The sequence below is a fragment of the Jatropha curcas genome, chromosome 4 (genome assembly GCF_041381405.1).
Source record: "Jatropha curcas cultivar XTBG-Jc1 chromosome 4, XTBG_Jcur_1.0, whole genome shotgun sequence".
In the NCBI taxonomy this organism is placed as follows: domain Eukaryota; kingdom Viridiplantae; phylum Streptophyta; class Magnoliopsida; order Malpighiales; family Euphorbiaceae; genus Jatropha; species Jatropha curcas.
In genome coordinates, this window is record NC_143154.1 from 26,757,192 (window position 1) to 26,774,084 (window position 16,893).

At 31.8% G+C, this 16,893-nt stretch overlaps 4 protein-coding genes across 6 annotated transcripts; all 4 read left to right on the forward strand.

Annotated features, from left to right (window-relative positions):
- Window positions 1-2,692: 2,692 nt before the first annotated feature.
- LOC105646843 (uncharacterized) lies at window positions 2,693-6,656 on the forward strand. The gene is made up of 10 exons (XM_089720010.1): window positions 2,693-2,718; window positions 3,004-3,079; window positions 3,351-3,392; window positions 3,474-3,548; window positions 3,708-3,763; window positions 4,158-4,273; window positions 4,792-4,904; window positions 5,513-5,592; window positions 6,122-6,188; window positions 6,315-6,656. The coding sequence occupies exons 1-6, from the start codon at window positions 2,693-2,695 to the stop codon at window positions 4,177-4,179; spliced, it is 297 nt and encodes a 98-aa protein (XP_089576136.1). The 3' UTR covers window positions 4,180-4,273; window positions 4,792-4,904; window positions 5,513-5,592; window positions 6,122-6,188; window positions 6,315-6,656.
- Window positions 4,793-6,462, forward strand: LOC149497098 (uncharacterized). The gene is made up of 5 exons (XM_089720011.1): window positions 4,793-4,904; window positions 5,513-5,644; window positions 5,802-5,873; window positions 6,122-6,188; window positions 6,315-6,462. Exons 1-5 carry the CDS (start codon window positions 4,793-4,795, stop codon window positions 6,460-6,462), a joined length of 531 nt encoding a protein of 176 aa, XP_089576137.1.
- Window positions 6,657-7,166: 510 nt separating the features above from the next.
- ATSLY1 (Sec1/munc18-like (SM) proteins superfamily) lies at window positions 7,167-10,209 on the forward strand. Of its 2 annotated transcripts, XR_001047498.4 has the most exons (3): window positions 7,167-7,422; window positions 7,580-9,618; window positions 9,925-10,209. XR_001047498.4 is itself a non-coding variant. In XM_012232743.4 (2 exons), exons 1-2 carry the CDS (start codon window positions 7,392-7,394, stop codon window positions 9,406-9,408), a joined length of 1,860 nt encoding a protein of 619 aa, XP_012088133.1. In that variant the 5' UTR covers window positions 7,167-7,391; the 3' UTR covers window positions 9,409-9,619. The 2 variants fall into 2 exon arrangements, 1 of the variants encoding a protein (XP_012088133.1); XM_012232743.4 differs by lacking the exon at window positions 9,925-10,209 and having other exon boundaries at window positions 7,580-9,619.
- Window positions 10,210-11,950: 1,741 nt separating this feature from the next.
- Window positions 11,951-16,144, forward strand: PRODH (proline dehydrogenase (oxidase) 1). 2 transcript variants are annotated; one of them, XM_089719890.1, is made up of 4 exons: window positions 11,951-12,594; window positions 14,779-15,424; window positions 15,530-15,777; window positions 15,960-16,144. In XM_089719890.1, exons 1-4 carry the CDS (start codon window positions 12,040-12,042, stop codon window positions 15,993-15,995), a joined length of 1,485 nt encoding a protein of 494 aa, XP_089576016.1. In that variant the 5' UTR covers window positions 11,951-12,039; the 3' UTR covers window positions 15,996-16,144.
- The last annotated feature ends 749 nt before the right edge of the window (window positions 16,145-16,893 follow it).

The window sequence follows — 16,893 nt, forward strand, 5'->3', positions numbered from 1 at the left end:
TAATTATCTAACTAATCCCAAGTTTTGCACAAATATCTAACTAGTCCCTCAGGTTTAACTCCGTCTAATTGAAAGGTCCTTCCGTCCGAAAAGTTAGTTTTTTTTCCGTTAATTGAAGACTAAAAGACTAAAACACATCTCCCTAGCTGACGTGGACCAATATGAAGCGATAAGGGAGGGAATTGTATAAACTAAAAGACTAAATAATAATTGTCCCTATAATTTTATGCACATGTAGAATTGTATAGACTAAGCTTAATTACACGAGTAGGAAAATTAGCTTCGCTAAATTTAAAAATGAAAATTGAAGAGTTTCATATAAAGTCGATGGAGACATAATCATTTTTCTCTCTTAAATGTACGGTTTAGTTTTAGATTATGAATATTTGCAAATCGAAAACCATTAAATATAATTATGTCTCTAAAATATTAGTATCTTCATTCTATAATATTCGTCACATTTAGAATTTCATGTCTTTTAAAAAAATTATTAAATTTGTATAAATTATAATAAATTATTGAATAAATTTTGACAATATTACTCTTAATTTAATATTAATCTCTAAGAAAATCATTAAATTGAAGTAATAATTATTAATTATACACAAAAGGTAAATATGAAAAAAATATTTATTACTCCTTAAAACCGCAAATATAACAAGTATTTTAGACCAAATTAGACAAATATTTTAGAACAAACTATTTTCTCAAATCTGACAAGTATTATGGAACAAAGACAGTATTAAAAAAAGGATAAAAAAATTAATTTGATGTTCTAATTAAATATTATTAAATTTTAGAAAATCATGAAAGTAAATACCTCTTCAAAAAAGTAAATACCTCATTTTTCTTTTTACCCCAAATTATCATCATAGTTTCTTTTTTAGAAAAAAAGCAATAAACATAATTTTCTATTTTATTCATATTTAATATGCAAATTTTATCGAGAAACATTACTATTATCATTGATAAAATCTAAAAAAAAAAAACAAAGTATTCCATCTATTCATAAATACTTTTAATGTTTTTATGGAAATTAAGTAAGTAAATTTATTCTTATAAAGTATAACAAAATATTAATTAATTTTATTACGTAACCTTAAGTAAGAGGGGAGATGTTATAAGATTTTGGAAAATTATAAAAATAATTATTAAATTTAATATAAATAAGGATAAAATTGAAAAAAAAATTAATTACTCATTAATATTCTAAAAAAAAAGATATTTGCGTAGAAAACACCGGCTCTAAAATAATAGTTAGTTATAGATAAAAAAAGTTATTATTATTGCCACCTATATTATTATAATTTCATAACTTTGAATATGAATATTAATATTTAATGCAAGGTTATCTGCGCAAAAGATAAACTAGGTATATCATTATAGCATGGAAGGAACAAAAGGGAAACAAACTAGGTATATCATTATCGCTTCATATTGGTCCACGTCAGCTAGGGAGAGGTGTTATAGTCTTTTAGTCTTCAATTAACGGAAAAAAACTAACTTTTCGGACGGAAGGACCTTTCAATTAGACGGAGTTAAACCTGAGGGACTAGTTAGATATTTGCGCAAAACTTGGGATTAGTTAGATAATTATGTAAAACCTGAGGGACTAGATAATAATTTTCCCTTATGGTCCACGTCGGCTAGGGAGTGGTATTTTAGTCTTTTAGTCTATAATTAACGGAAAAAAAACTAACTTTTCGGATGGAATGACCTTTTAATTAGACGGAGTTAAACCTGAGGGACTAGCTAGATATTTTGGCACAACCTTGGATTAGTTGGTTAATTTTGTAAAACCTAAGGGACTAAATAATAAATTTCCCTAATAAACATTCAAGAATATTGTTATTTATTCACCAAAATGAGATCCTCTAATAATAACTATTACAAGCTTGAAACCGTGGAAGAGGTTAGCACCTCAGTGTTCTTCGGGCATGGCAAAACTTTCTTCTCTAAAATTTAGTTTTGAGTTATTAGATATACAATTGTGCATGACTGTCAAAGCCATTGTGATTATTCTAATGTTTAATTCAATAAAGACTTCAACTGAGCAGCTTCTATTAGAAATTTCTTCATTGGGTATTTTCAGACAGATGTACTGAAAGCATCACTTGCTGGAGATGCCACCATTGGAAGCATGGTAAGAGTCTTGGAGTTCTAGATTTATATCGAATTTAATGCATGCATTTGGAAAATTTTTTGTCTGTGAACTCACTTCCAAACACTTAGACTGATTTTGTCTATTAGAGGATGTTATTTTACCTTAAGAAGTAAAATCGGTATTACAATTCACTTATAGAGGTACAATTTGCATTTGCAAAATTATCTGATGGTGGTGTTGTAATCTTTTTCTCTTAGTAACTTATTTATCTCTACATTCCTTGCGGCCATGACCATCTAATCGGAGAATAAATCCTACTCCATCTCTCTCTCTCTCTAGTTTGACCTGAAATTTGTGGTAACACAAAATATGGGTCTCATCTTTAATTGAATGTGGAAAGAACTATATGCTAATTTTGAACATGATACTCATTGGAGATTGAAGGCTGATAAATACTTAAAACGATAGAACTTCAGAATAAAGTTTTAAGCTTCCGGTACTTATAAGAATTTTTTATTGGTTTCACAGGCAATATCAACATGCCTGGGAGTGGATATGTACTGCTACATCATGTGATGGGTGAAACTGATGGTGATCGTAACGTTTGGTCGTAAGTATATAATATTATTTGAGAATTCTTCATTAGAAGTTTCAACCAACTATATATGCATGTGAGTGAATGAACATCCTTGTGTGCATGTGTGAGGAACATAGAGAGATGCCAGCTCCTAATATCTGTAGAATATTCACTCATATGAAAGTTTGTCTTTGTTGATCAATTCAATCCAAACAACTTAACGTCAATCTACACCTTTAGATGATTTACCATATTTAGTTGAATCGAAAGCAAAATGACTGAGATGATCAATAGTCTTAAACATATTGCAGACATGTTGAAGGTGGAATGGTGCAGTAAGCCTGGCCATAAATAGAGCTGCTAAGGAAGTTGGTGTTCATCTCGAAACAAATGCTGAGGTATCTTTATCAACATGCTTCTTGTTCTTCACCTTGTAAGAAAATATTATATTATGTGATTTTAACAAGTGTGACGAGGCTTATTTAGCGTTCCAGCTTTGTTTATCCATGAAGTGGTATTGTCTTTAGTTTGACTACCTGTATCTGTTGCTTCCCTATCGAATAATTTACAAATATATTTATTCCTTTGTGTTATTCTATGTAATTGTTTTTTCCATATCCTCTGAATTTATGTTTCTCAAAATTTTTAATAGGTTTATCTTCTTCGTAGGTTTCAGAGTTGATGATTGAAGACTCTGGCAGAGTTAATGGGGTTAGTTGATTTCTTGGATTGCTCTGCTTTAACTAAAAATTTTCAAATGTTAACCTACGTATCTACTTTATTGATAACCAGGTCCTTCTAGCTGATGGGAGACAAGCACATTCCTCATTTGTTTTGTCAAATGCAACCCCTTCTAAGACCTTCAGAGTAAGAAATCTAACATTGCCACATTCAAAACTACAGGAGGATATTATGAAACACTATTAATATGCACATGTGAACATAATAAGTGGTGAAAACATTCACCACCGATAGTAAATTTTCATGAAGTAATCTTCTTTTCAATGCCATACTTTTCTGACACAGGAATTGATGCCTCAAAATGTTCTTCCCGATGATTTTGTTCGTGCGACTACAGCTCTGTAAGATTACTTGATTAAAAAAGACATGATATTAACACATTGCTAATAAGTATAACATGTTTTTTTCCTAATCTTTGATAAATCATGCATCACTCCTTTCCTTGTGCTCTTTAACAGTGACAACTCTAATAAAATTTTTCATGGGCCAACATATGATTAAATATAATAAAGAGAGTTTAATTTTAATCTTAAGAGAGGTAAAAATTTAGAAAAAATTATTTTTGGTACTAGTTTTCCACCTTATCTTACAAGCAAATCTTCATTCTACAAGAATTTTGGACGGCAAAAATGTCTGCATATTATGTTTGAGTTGATTTTATAATACTATTTTGTTTCCAATAAGATTAGATTTCAAGGTATTCTTACTTTTCTTTGGCCATCAACAATTTGCTAGGGAACAACAAAAATTAATGTAGCCGTTGATAAATTGCCTCAGTTCCAGTGTTTGAAGATGCATCATCAAGAGGTGGGTCCACATCATACTGCTACAATTCGCATTGGTTGTGAAAGGTACTGTATGGTGTTCTTGGAAAGTTAAATATCCTTTTGCAGTTCTTTTTGGCCAATTTACTTCGTTTCTGGGGAATAACAAGTATTCTTCATTAGTTTTGATGCATTTGCAATTGCAAGACTGACAATGTGATCTTAAGGTATTGCTGTTTCTAATTACTATGGATGTAAAGAGTAAAGATCTCAATAATTTAAAAGCTTGCTAAATCCTTTGAGTTAGACTTTTCTGATTTGAATGAACTAAGTGTTCAAATTAGAATAATGGAAAACAACTCGCTACACTTGTTTGGCAGAATGAACCTGCAGAGTATCTCACTTTGCCTGCATTTACTTATGTTCTAGTGCCAAATTGTTGGTCTGCTGTATGAATTTACTAAAGAAATTTTGAAAGCTGGCCTATTGTCTAGTTTCTTTAATATATCTCATCCAATGTTTTGGAATTTTATGCCTAACATTAAGCTATCTGAATTAAGATACTAAATCTCACAATTCTTCTTCTTTTTTGTGGACTACTCAAGTATGGAGAAGATTGAGTCAGCATGTCAAGATGCTTGGAATGGTTATGCATCACAAAGGCCTATAATGGAAATGACTATTCCATCTTCATTGGACAAGACCGTGTCGCCCCCTGGTAGAATGAACTTGTCCTCTTAATGCATTCATTGATTATTTTGAGTCATTTCATGTTGTTTTTTCTCTTTAGAGAGCTTTCTTTTAATTACTTTTATGTGGAAATTATACTAGAAAATTACCATAGAACTCCCATCCCCCATGTTTTATCAACGAAAGAACTTACTGATTCCCCTACGGAGAGAATGTTTTACATGTCTAAAAACGTCAACTAGTTTTTTTATAAAATGAACAGAATATGTAAACATTCTTTCATAATCACCTATTCATATAGAATAAAATATGGAAGTCGAGGCAACTGTTATTTTGATAGTCTTCTCTATCTCTGTTTTTTGAGGGTTAAGTGACTTAAAATGCAACAGACATTGTAAGTAGCAAAGTGGCCTTGTTTCTACAGTCTACTGAGATTCAGTCCTTTGTCGCTCTGATTCGTTCCTCCTCCATAATATATGAGTGATTAATGCGTAAAATCTTTAATCCCTAGATTTTATTCTTTTAAGTTATATAGCTTGGTGTTTCACACTTGTAGTTTCCACATGGCGATGGAAATATTCTTTTAACATATGAATTCCATTTGTTAGAATGATAAACTCTTTCATGTTCTTATAGGAAAGCATGTAATTGGCTTATCTACACAATATACACCTTCTAAACCCTCTGATGTGAGCTGGGAAGATCCTAATTACTGGGTAAATTCCAATTTTTCCAACTATTCTCTACAAATATCAATACTTCTTATTTGTATGTTCGTTAAGTGAGCTAATTTTCTGTGCAACGTGATGTTGTGTTGTATATGGTATTTAGCATAACAAAAATATATGATTTTCTTGTTTATTTGCAAACTGTCCGGAAGCGTACGCACAAAAATGTTTTTCCTTGATCGATGAATATGCTCCAGGCTTTAGCTCTTCAATAATTGGTTACGACATGTTAACACCGCCAGACCTTGAAAGGGAATTTGGTCTCACAGGTCTGTCGTTCTATAGCTGCACATGCTAACAATATCTGTTAAGGATTGATATCATGAATATTTAAATCTGTGATAGAAACATGCTTGCACATTCTTTTGGGCTGCTAATAGAATATAAAAGGATTCGTTGTAGTTTCTTGCTAGAACAATATTACTAGAGAGAAAATGGATTTTTCTTTGTGAAACATGAATAAAATTTTACTCTTTTTGAATGCTGAAGTTATCTTAAATTTTGATTTCTATGACAGGAGGGAATATTTTTCATGGTGCCATGAGTTTGGATGCACTTTTCTTGACACGACCCGTCAAACAATGGTAACTCTTTAACAATTTATCAGTGATGATGGTTAGAGAAGAAACTGGAAAAAATATAATTAATCTTAATAATAAAGAAGACAGTGTAAGCAATGTATATGAAGAGTGTCTTGCCTTGAATTACAGGTCAGGTTACCGAACTCCAATGAAAGGACTATATATGTGTGGCAGCGGATCACATCCAGGAGGCGGAGTGACGGACGCACCTTGCCATAATGCTGCACAAGTTGTGCTTTGTGATATTAAAGAGAGCTTCTTTCTAGCAACTCTTTGAGTTCTGCTCTGCTGATTTATGTTGCTGTCATATTCCATGTTGCACGAAAACTCTATTTAAGTTGCACCTTATTTAACTTCTTAAGGATAGGAATTTACTATTTTTTTTTTTTTTACTATTCGACACCCGAAATCAACTGGTCCGATTAATGCAGATTCTCATTCGATGGGGTCTATGAAAAGACGTAAAACGTTCCCTCCCGAGTATTTAAAAAGAGAGTTCATACTCATAGCTTGAACTCAAATTTTAGACTTTTAATTAAAAGAGAAAGAATTTTTGCTATATCGCACTTTACTTCTCAGAAATAAAAATTTACTTCCTTTTACGATTAAGGAACTAGTGTTTTAACCTCATGGAAAGTTCTCAATTATTGGCAACCAAATAAGTTTGCCAATTATTGCTTCTAAAAATTTCACGTTACTATTACCTAAGAAAAATATTTGATACGCAACAATAAAACGAAACATAAAATAATTAAATAATTAAAAAGCACATATATTTTACATTACCTCTGCCCAAAACATAAAAGTTAGGGGAAAATCTATCACATTAAATCAGAAATTTAATTGTGTTAATATTAAATAATACTCTGATCAAATGGTAATTTAATTAAATTTCTTATTTACATAAAATATATGAGATTTCAAATTTAAATCTTCTTGACTATAAATATTTTTGCTACGTTCGGTGGCTCGCAAAAATTGCATCAACTCGGCCTCTCTAGAGGCCTGTTCTAGCAGTGGCCCATTGACCCATTTTACACCTCTTTCACCAAATCTCCTCTCCACAGCACCACCGACCGCGAAAGCTCTCATTTCTACACCGCACCACCCGAAGCAACTGGAACTTTTGAAGAAACCTTAAATCACTGATTGGAATAGAAAACAGAAACTTCTCTTACTCGATAGATCGGAATTTTCTTCAGTCTCATGGCTCTCAATCTCCGACAAAAGCAAACAGGTAAGATTTTCTCTCTCTAGATCTCTTCTTCTTCTTCTGTAAAGCATAAACAGTGTCATTCTTAAAAATCTCTCCAATTCTCCTAAATTTTCTTTTGATTTTCATTTTCTCGGTCTTATTTATGTATATATACTGATCTTAATCTTTTTGAATACAGAATGTATAATCCGAATGCTAAACCTAAATCAACCTGTAAACGCTACTGGTACTGCTAATGAAGAGGTTTATAAGATCTTGGTTTACGATAAATTTTGCCAAAATATCTTATCTCCATTGATCCATGTCAAGGATCTACGCAAGCATGGTGTTACTCTCTACTTCCTAATCGATAAAGATCGAAAGCCTGTTAATGATGTTCCTGCTGTTTATTTTGTTCAACCTACTCAAACCAATATTCAACGAATTATTGCTGATGCGTCTCGTTCACTCTACGATAACTTCCATTTGAATTTTTCGTCTTCGATTCCGCGTCCTCTTCTTGAGGATCTTGCTTCCGGGACTCTGAATTCGGATTCTATACATAGAATTTCGAAGGTGCATGATCAGTATTTGGAGTTTGTTACTTTGGAGGATAATTTGTTTTCATTGGCTCAGAAATCTAGTTATGTTCAGTTGAATGATCCGTCTGCTGGGGATAGGGAGATTGAGGAGATAATTGAGAGGATCGTTAGTGGTTTGTTTTGTGTGCTGGCAACATCGGGTGTTGTTCCGGTTATTAGGTGTCCCCGTGGAGGGCCTGCTGAGATGGTGGCTTCGGCTTTGGATCAGAGGTTGAGAGATCATTTGTTGTCAAAGAATAATTTGTTTTCGGAAGGTGGGGGTTTTCTGAGCTCATTTCAGAGGCCAATTTTGTGTATATTTGATAGGAATTTTGAATTGGCAATTGGGATACAGCATGATTTCAGTTATCGCCCGCTTGTTCATGATGTGCTTGGATTGAAGCTAAACAGGTTGAGTGTTCAGGGGGAAAAGGGTGGTATGAAGTCGTATGAGTTGGACAGCTCTGATCCATTTTGGCTTGCGAATGGGTCTTTGGAATTTCCCGAAGTTGCAGTGGAAATTGAGACGCAATTGAATAAGTACAAGAAGGATGTTGATGAGGTAAACAGGAGGACTGGGGGAACAGATGGAGCAGAATTTGACGGCACAGACTTGATTGGAAATACGAAACATTTGATGAATGCAGTGAACTCCCTGCCTGAGTTGACTGAGCGGAAGCAGGTGATTGATAAGCATACAAACATCGCAACTGTATTATTGGGTGAGATCAAGGAGAGATCTCTTGATTCTTATGCCAAAAAGGAGAATGACATGATGATAAGAGGAGGGATTGATAGAAATGAACTTTTGGCTGTGCTTAGAGGGAAAGGGTCCAAAATTGATAAGCTGAGATTTGCAATCACTTACCTTATATCATCTGATAGTATTAACCAGTCAGAAGTTGAAGCAGTGGAAGCAGCTCTTAGGGAGTCTGAGGTTGATACTTGTGCATTCCAGTATGTGAAGAAAATGAAGTCCCTCAATGTTTCATTGGCATCAACAAATTCTGCTAGTAGAAATAATATTGTTGATTGGGCTGAAAAGCTTTATGGACAGTCAATTAGTGCTGTGACAGCAGGTGTGAAAAATTTATTATCTAATGATAGGCAGCTTGCATTAGCAAGGACTGTGGAAGCTTTGATGGAGGGGAAACCTAATCCAGAGATCGATTCCTACCTTGCGTTTGATCCTCGTGCTCCCAAGTCAGGGGCTGGCAGCAGCCATCTCAAAGGGCCATTCAAAGAAGCCATCGTATTCATGATTGGTGGTGGTAATTATGTGGAGTACGGTGGGTTGCAAGAGCTTTCGCGTCGACAGCAGCCTGTCAAGCATATTATATATGGAACAACAGAAATTCTCACTGGAGAAGAGTTTGTTGAGCAGCTCACACTGTTGGGGCAGAAGATGGGATTGGGTAGCACTGGTGCTTCTGCTTCAACTCACTAGTACAGAATTTTGTATATGCTCTTAATAGCAGGTTGTTCGATGTTTTATACATCAAAGAGAAACGCACCTTCAAGAGTTATGGTATTATTTGATTTAGGTGAACTTATACTGATGCTGGTTAGCTTAATGCCCATACGGAAGTCTTCAAACATGAATTTCGTCTATCAATTGAAGAGCTGAGGAATGCCCTCTATCTTTCATCTCTTTGAGGTATTTGTGTCAAATTTCTAATCTTCATTAATTTTAGCTTCTTGATGTTTTTTTTTTTTTTTTTTTTAGAAAAAAAATGGTATGGAAGAAAATTTTGCATTTTCCTCTGCATATGAATTCCTGATTGATATTTGATTCATTTTATGTCATTCTTGATATTTCGTTGTTTATGTTGATAAAAACAAATTACAAAAGGAAAAAGTGCCACGAAGTGTTTGTACTTTATATCTTGTTCCATATTCTCGTTTTTCCATTTTATTAGTGATTGGGAACACACATTTTTTTAACATGAGGCATAAATTGCAGGAAACAAATTTTCATCATCTTTAGCTTGTGGCATAATTCATGGCATGCCTTTAGTTCTCCAGTACCTTGAATGCTACCATTCTTGGCCTCTGTTTGGGAGCTGTGGAGTGATTGAAAGCTTGTTATTACAAATGTAAAATGCAGAACCCCTAAATAGCAGCAACTTTTTCTGGCTTAGCATGTTGTCTTTTAACCTGTATTTTTAAACTTCAGATAAAAACCTGGTAACTGAGGAATTGCTTCATACAAATTAATTTTCTAGAATTTACAGGATTTATTTACAAATCTATATTTGTCGTGCTTTTTCCAAAAACTTTATTCGAAATTCTATGGTTTTAATTCCATGGAATTAGTTTTTACTAAACTTTCATTGTTTAATTATTTGTTCAAATTAAATGTTTTTTTTTTTTTATATGGAAGGTCCGAGTGACCGGAATAATATAGTGTGCTACAAGGGGGGGCAGCCCTCCCCTTTGAATAACATTCACCATAATCTGAATAACATTCACCATAATCGATGATAACTTTTGTGGTAGAAAAGACTTAGAGGATTCGACCTCGAGATCAGGAAGATCAATCTGATCACATTGGCTTGTTCAAATTAAATGTTGCCAAGAAATTAAATTGAATTCTTATATTCTAATTCAGATTTAAATAGGAAATTAAAATAATCAATCAAAATTATATTATCATTATTTTTTAACTAATAAAATTAAAATTTTCAATAATATTTTTATCCCAATGTACTAGTTAAAAGTAGTACATATTTATATTTATAATTTTAATTTATGATGGTAAAATTTAAAAGGATGTTAAGAAAATTAAAGTATTTATTACATAAACGGTTAATAGTCAACGAAATATGCTCATCAGTTATACCAAATGGTGTTAATATTCCAGTTATTATCGGCCAATACACAAAATGTTGAGCCGCCGAAGCTAGGTATGTACTAGGATTGTAAGATTAATATTTTATTAAGATAATTTTTTTAAAATTTTTAATTTCATTCTGAAGGAGTAAGGTAATAGAGGGAATTTGATTGTTCAAATTATAATATATTAAATTATAATATATTAAATCACAACTAATAAATTAAAAATTTTTTAATTAGAATAAGACAAAATAATTTTTAATAATATTTTTAATCAATAAAATTAAATTAAATTAAAAGTTTTTTAATTAAAATACAAATAAATTATTCTTAATGATATTATTTTTAAAGTTTGCCGTGATACATCATACATTCTACATATGCTGCTGAGCTATTTCACACCAAATTATTAAAGCGACGCGGGAAGACAACTTACCAAAAAAAATCACAAAAAAGATATAGAGTTTGGCAAGAGTTTCGGCTGTAAGCTCCAAATTGAATTAGGTAATTCATGATAATAGAAATTGAATCAGGCAATTCATGATAATAGAATTTAGATACCGGCGATTTAAAAAAAAAACAACATAATGTTTTGATGATTTAGTTTGCCATTTTCATGATTTAGTTACTTATTTAATATGTTCATTATTAATATCAATAATTGAGAAACGTTAAATAAGAGAAAATTGTTACCGACTGTTGTATTTACTATTTAGTACACGGAATGGTTCGAATTTTGGTTTCGTTATTTGGGTCGATTTTTTGTTCTTAAGCCTTTCGTTTTTTTACTGAAATTGGCCAGTTTCAATCAATTTAGCTAGCTATTTTTGCCGATTTTAGTTCTAAATATTAGAATGGAGACCGACTTGAATTTCTTCTGATTCTGAAATCGGCTATCTCGAGTTGATTTCAATTTGAATTTTTTCCGACTAATTTTGATTAAATTTTTGTTTCTGTCCGATTGCAATTTGAAATCGACCCACAGGATTAATTCAGTATAATCAAACCGGATCAACCTCATCATTCCACCTCATCTCTATGTGGACAGGGATTTTACGTGACCTTAAATTCATAAACTTCTCAACTTTCTGCGTATAACAATTAGGAATTTTCTCATAAGAATTTTTATTTTTAATAAAAAAAAAGATTCCTTTCAGTTTTTCTATAAATAACAAATCCAAGGGCTTAGCTTTCACTCATTCAAACAAATTTGGAGCCCTGTAATAATAATAATTACTTGTTAATGGCCATCAAATCCCTTTCTCCAAAACTTCTCAAAAACCTCCGTTTTTTCATTAGACCTCTCAACTCCTCCACCTCTTCCTCCTCCATCTCCGCCATCTCCTCACTTAACTTGGCTCAAAAACCCGAACCCGCCCTTGCCCCTGCCTCCGCCACGGTAACCAAAGCACCATCAATTCTAGATTTAAACAATCATCAAAGCCTTTTCTCCTCTATACCCACTAAAAAGCTTTTACATGCTTCTCTTATCCTTCAAATGGCGGCTTTAGAGCCTATAGTTGATTTGGGCATGTGGGTTCTGAATTCGAGGTTGATGGAGATGGAAATCGTACGTAATGTTATATTGGGAGTTGTACGACGCAGTTTTTATGAACATTTCTGTGGTGGTGAAAATAGTTTCGAGGCTGTAAAGTGTGTAAGGAGATTGAATGAGTTTGGATTAAGAGCTATGATGGATTTTGCTGTGGAGTTTACTGTTGATAATGATGCTTGTGATCGGAATTTTAATGGGTTTCTTCAAGCTATTGAAGCAGCTAAATCTCTTCCTTCATCTTCTGTAAGTTATTTCTTCTTCTTCATCATTTTTCTTTGCCTATCTTTCCTTTGAGTTACACGTTTGTTTTGACGGTTTAAGATTTTCCCGGAAAATAAAATTGCCATGCAAACTCATAAATTAAAAGTGTAAAACGAAAAATGCTCAATCTAACGCTAAATTGATCCAAAATTAAGTATTCCATTCCATTTTTTGAATGAAATAACTATTTACCTGGTATCAATAACTTGTTTAAACTAAGAAAAAATCAGATTTATGAACTTTTCTTACGATGTTTTCCAGCACGTGCAAGTTGCCAAATTGATTTTCAATAAGAAAATTTAAGTTACTGATTAGAAAATATTTCAATTTGATTTTCAAGTTGAAAGTTAGTATTAGAGTTGATTCAAAACTTGGATTTTAAGTAAATTATACATTTCAATGTACAAATCTTTGGTTATGGTAAGCCAAAAAGATTAGGCGTTAAGTAAGCTAAGCCAATACGTGTTCACTAATCAGAATACTGCGAAAAAGAAGAAAAAGTTGTGGATCGCACAAGTACACGTAAGCCATTGCGTGTAGGAATCTTGAATGGAATCTGTTGAAAGATTACATTGAGTAGGAGCTTACGTGGAACGTGCGTTGTGTTCGGTCCAATCTTCTATAGCATAACAGCTGGACAGTGGTGAACTAATTCTTAGTTGGCAATCCCATCCATCCAAAAACCAAAAAGACCAATTCAATAAACATCAGTTAAGATTTTCTCATTTAGAAATTCTAGATAGATTCCTTTCTTAGATTCCTTTCCCCTTATTATTAATATTAGATTAGATTTCTTGTGTATTCTTTTAAATCGAATTTCATCATAAAAAATAATTAATTTTTCTTATTCGAACTAGTAAAAAATTATTTATACTAAACGAAAAAATTTTATGAATATTAATAAATTTTATGAACTAGTAAAATATAAAATTGTATAATTTAATTTTTAACTAAACAAAAAACAGAGTAATTTGTTATTAAAAAATAAAACCACGATCTTTGTAGTCTATCCATTATTTTATTTCTCATTCCCACTTTTATATATACAGATAATGGATAATTAAATTTACGATTTTATTTTATTTTAATTTAATTTGTTTTCCTAAAATTAAATCTTAACTTACAATCCATAGGACAAAATAGATAGGTAGTTGAGCACATGAATTTTGTCAATATAAATATTAGTATGGACAAAATTTCTATTAAAGACTTTATACTAATTATATATATTATCTAAAACAACAAAAAAAAATTAAAAATAGAAAAAGATAAAGATTGTGACCACACAATTTGTATAGCTGAATAACGTATTCTTGAGAGATAGAAAAAGACATAATGTTTAAAGACAAAAGAAAATTCTAGTAAATAACAAAGGCAAATGCGTCTTTTTCTAAAGCACGTTCCAAACCCTCTCCAAATCTATGGAAATCTGGAAATGTCTTGTAATTCCTACTTTGTAATATAAGTTTTGTTAACATTAATTGTTTTAGTAGCAGTTAATTATTAATTTTTTTAGTTGGTAGCTGTTTATATAGCGAGTTAAATTAGAAATATTCCGTAAAAATATCTGATCAATTAGTTGTTTACCTGAAAATGACAAAAAAGACACTAAAAGTTCAACTTAGACTGTTTAATGCTTCCGCAAAAAAGCTCACTCGACCTCTAAAAACTATTATAAAAGCTATGTTATTGAACTGTACAATTAACAGAATTTTAACTTGGTCAAAAGTTAAAATTTAGCTTAAAAGTTATTGCCAAACTGGCGATAGACTAGTCTAATTAAATAAATTCATTTATTAAATATTAAATAAATTTTGATCACCGTTGAAATTGAACCTAGTATATAAAATTTAATGTTGTTTAATTGTATATCTGTATATGAGTCAAACTACTCCTTGATTATTTGCGCAAACAAAAGTTTATTCAAATTCATTCAATAAATCCAATAAAGTGAATTGAAGTCTACTTACGAGACAGAAGCTCTGTTGAACTCAAATTCAAGATAGCTCGACTCGTTTACATCTCTGTATGTAAAAGATAGAGTTTTAAATTCCGATACCCTCTCCCTTTCACAATCTCTTGTAGAATATTTTCAATGTTTTAATTTATTATAGTTGTTGTATTTGTAATGAAATGAAACTAACTTTTGATTGGTATCATTGTCAGGTGAGTTCTGTGGTTGTAAAGATAACAGCAATTTGCCCTCTGAACCTACTTGAGAGGATTAGTGATCAATTGAGGTGGCAACAGAAAGACCCATCTTTAAATCTTCCATGGAAAGATGACACTTTTCCAATTTTCTCTAATTCAAGCCCTTTATATCACACACTAAAAAAACCAGAACCATTAACCATTGAAGAAGAAGAAGGTCTTCTCTTAGCCCAACAAAGACTACTCAAACTGTGCGAAAAATGTGTTGAAGCCAATTTACCATTAGTGATTGATGCAGAGCACACAGCAGTTCAACCTGCAATTGACTACTTGACGTATTTATCAGCAATTAAGTATAATAAAGATGACAATCCAATTGTCTATGGAACGATTCAAGCTTATTTGAAAGATGCAAAAGAGAGATTGTTATTAGCAACAAAAGCAGCTGATAAAACGGGAGTTCCTATGGGATTCAAGTTAGTAAGAGGTGCTTATATGTCAAGTGAAAGAAAATTAGCATCTTCTTTAGGATATGAATCTCCAATTCATAATTCCATTCAAGAAACTCATGATTGCTTCAATGATTGTGCTTCTTTCTTGCTTGAAACGATCTCTAATGGCTCGCATGGAGTCATTTTGGCAACACATAATGTTGAATCAGGTAGAATATTATTATGAGTCTGTTTAACATTGAAGTTAAAAATACTTTTCAGAAAAATTTCCTTAAGAGGTCTAATGAGGGTCTGTTTCTATGTGCATTGTAAAGGGAAATTGGCTGCAAAAAGAGCAATAGAGTTGGGAATTGGGACTGGAAATTATCAGAAGCTTGAGTTTGCACAGCTATATGGAATGGCAGAAGTGCTTTCTTTGAGTCTAAAAAATGCAGGTTTTCAAGTAAGCAAGTATATGCCTTATGGACCTATAGATACAGTTATACCATATCTTCTAAGGAGAGCTGAAGAAAACAGGGGACTCTTATCTGCTTCAAGCCTTGACAGAGACCTCTTTAGGCAAGTAATTCAATAAAAAATTCTCAGTATCTATCATATAATACATAAATAAATTCAGGGATTTAAATCCTGCAATCTCTCTTTTTTAAAAAAATTCTTTTCTCGTATTAAAATAATTTTTAAAAGAAAAGGGATTAAAAAGTAAAATTGATGTTAATCATATAATTTTTGCTGGCTTGCAGGAAGGAATTGACCAGAAGACTAAAAGCTGCAATCTTTTAGATTGAAGTTTGTGGCTATGAGTAAAATCAAGCTCTGAAATTGGCTAATGTTGGTGAATAATAAATTGTATGTACTGTATTCTCATTAGGGCTTCCTTAATCTATGTTACCAGATGTTTATGTAAATGATAGTCTTCTTTTTTATTCTCACTCTTTTTCTTGCTGTTTACTTCTTTTTTTTTTTTTTTTTTGTAAAAAAAAAAAAAAAAAAAAAAGACACAACAGCTGATGTTAGGATGATGTGGAATTTAGATTCATTAATTTTTGTTTTTATTCACATAGAATAGATTTTTCTTCTAACTTATTAAATTTATAAAAATTTATTATTTGAAAGGAATCAAATTCGTATTCCTTACAATTTGTTGCACCGTAGAATATAACTTTCATTTTTACTCATTAAATTACCGACGACTTCTATGGTCGAGATATTTCGAGATTCGAGACTTCGTTAATAAGAAAATTAATTGGATTACACTTGATTAAAAAATTCATTAATAATTTATTAAATTATATTATCTTCAAAATAAAAAAAAAAGTAGCATACAACAAGAAGCAAAGGTCCAAAATGTTTTCCATGTGTATACATGTTTCAAGTTTCAAGAAATTTCTCTGTATTATTATAAATTTATATAGTCCATCCAATATTGGAGATATATAAATATACACTAATTATTAATTTATTTAATTTAATGGTGCTGTGTTGATGAATGGGACTTGACTCACCATATCTTGTTGTTATATACAAACATTTAAGAGAAGAGCCCATAACTCCATGCAGTACTACCAACTGATATATTCAGATCCTGCAAAGCAAAGAGAGAGAGAGAGCATCTTCTGCTTTTATTAGGACAAGGTGCCCTTAACATTTCTAGCTGTAAGGTTATGGACTTAAGCAAATA

What these genes read in the sequence shown, in the direction of transcription:
- LOC105646843 (XM_089720010.1), top strand. Translation starts at nt 2,693, where the DNA reads ATGGTGATCGTAACGTTTGGTCGTAA. An exon ending in ATCTCGAAACAAATGCTGAG is followed by an intron (nt 3,080 to 3,350) that starts GTATCTTTATCA and finishes TCTTCTTCGTAG; the next exon opens with GTTTCAGAGTTGATGATTGA. An exon ending in CCCCTTCTAAGACCTTCAGA is followed by an intron (nt 3,549 to 3,707) that starts GTAAGAAATCTA and finishes TTTCTGACACAG; the next exon opens with GAATTGATGCCTCAAAATGT.
- LOC149497098 (XM_089720011.1), top strand. Translation starts at nt 4,793, where the DNA reads ATGGAGAAGATTGAGTCAGCATGTCAAGATGCTTGGAATGGTTATGCA. An exon ending in AATATCAATACTTCTTATTT is followed by an intron (nt 5,645 to 5,801) that starts GTATGTTCGTTA and finishes AATATGCTCCAG; the next exon opens with GCTTTAGCTCTTCAATAATT. An exon ending in AAGGGAATTTGGTCTCACAG is followed by an intron (nt 5,874 to 6,121) that starts GTCTGTCGTTCT and finishes TTTCTATGACAG; the next exon opens with GAGGGAATATTTTTCATGGT.
- ATSLY1 (XM_012232743.4), top strand. Translation starts at nt 7,392, where the DNA reads ATGGCTCTCAATCTCCGACAAAAGCAAACAG. An exon ending in TCTCCGACAAAAGCAAACAG is followed by an intron (nt 7,423 to 7,579) that starts GTAAGATTTTCT and finishes TTTTGAATACAG; the next exon opens with AATGTATAATCCGAATGCTA.
- PRODH (XM_089719890.1), top strand. Translation starts at nt 12,040, where the DNA reads ATGGCCATCAAATCCCTTTCTCCAAAACTTCTCAAAAACCTCCGTTTT. An exon ending in AATCTCTTCCTTCATCTTCT is followed by an intron (nt 12,595 to 14,778) that starts GTAAGTTATTTC and finishes TATCATTGTCAG; the next exon opens with GTGAGTTCTGTGGTTGTAAA. An exon ending in ACAGAGACCTCTTTAGGCAA is followed by an intron (nt 15,778 to 15,959) that starts GTAATTCAATAA and finishes GCTTGCAGGAAG; the next exon opens with GAATTGACCAGAAGACTAAA.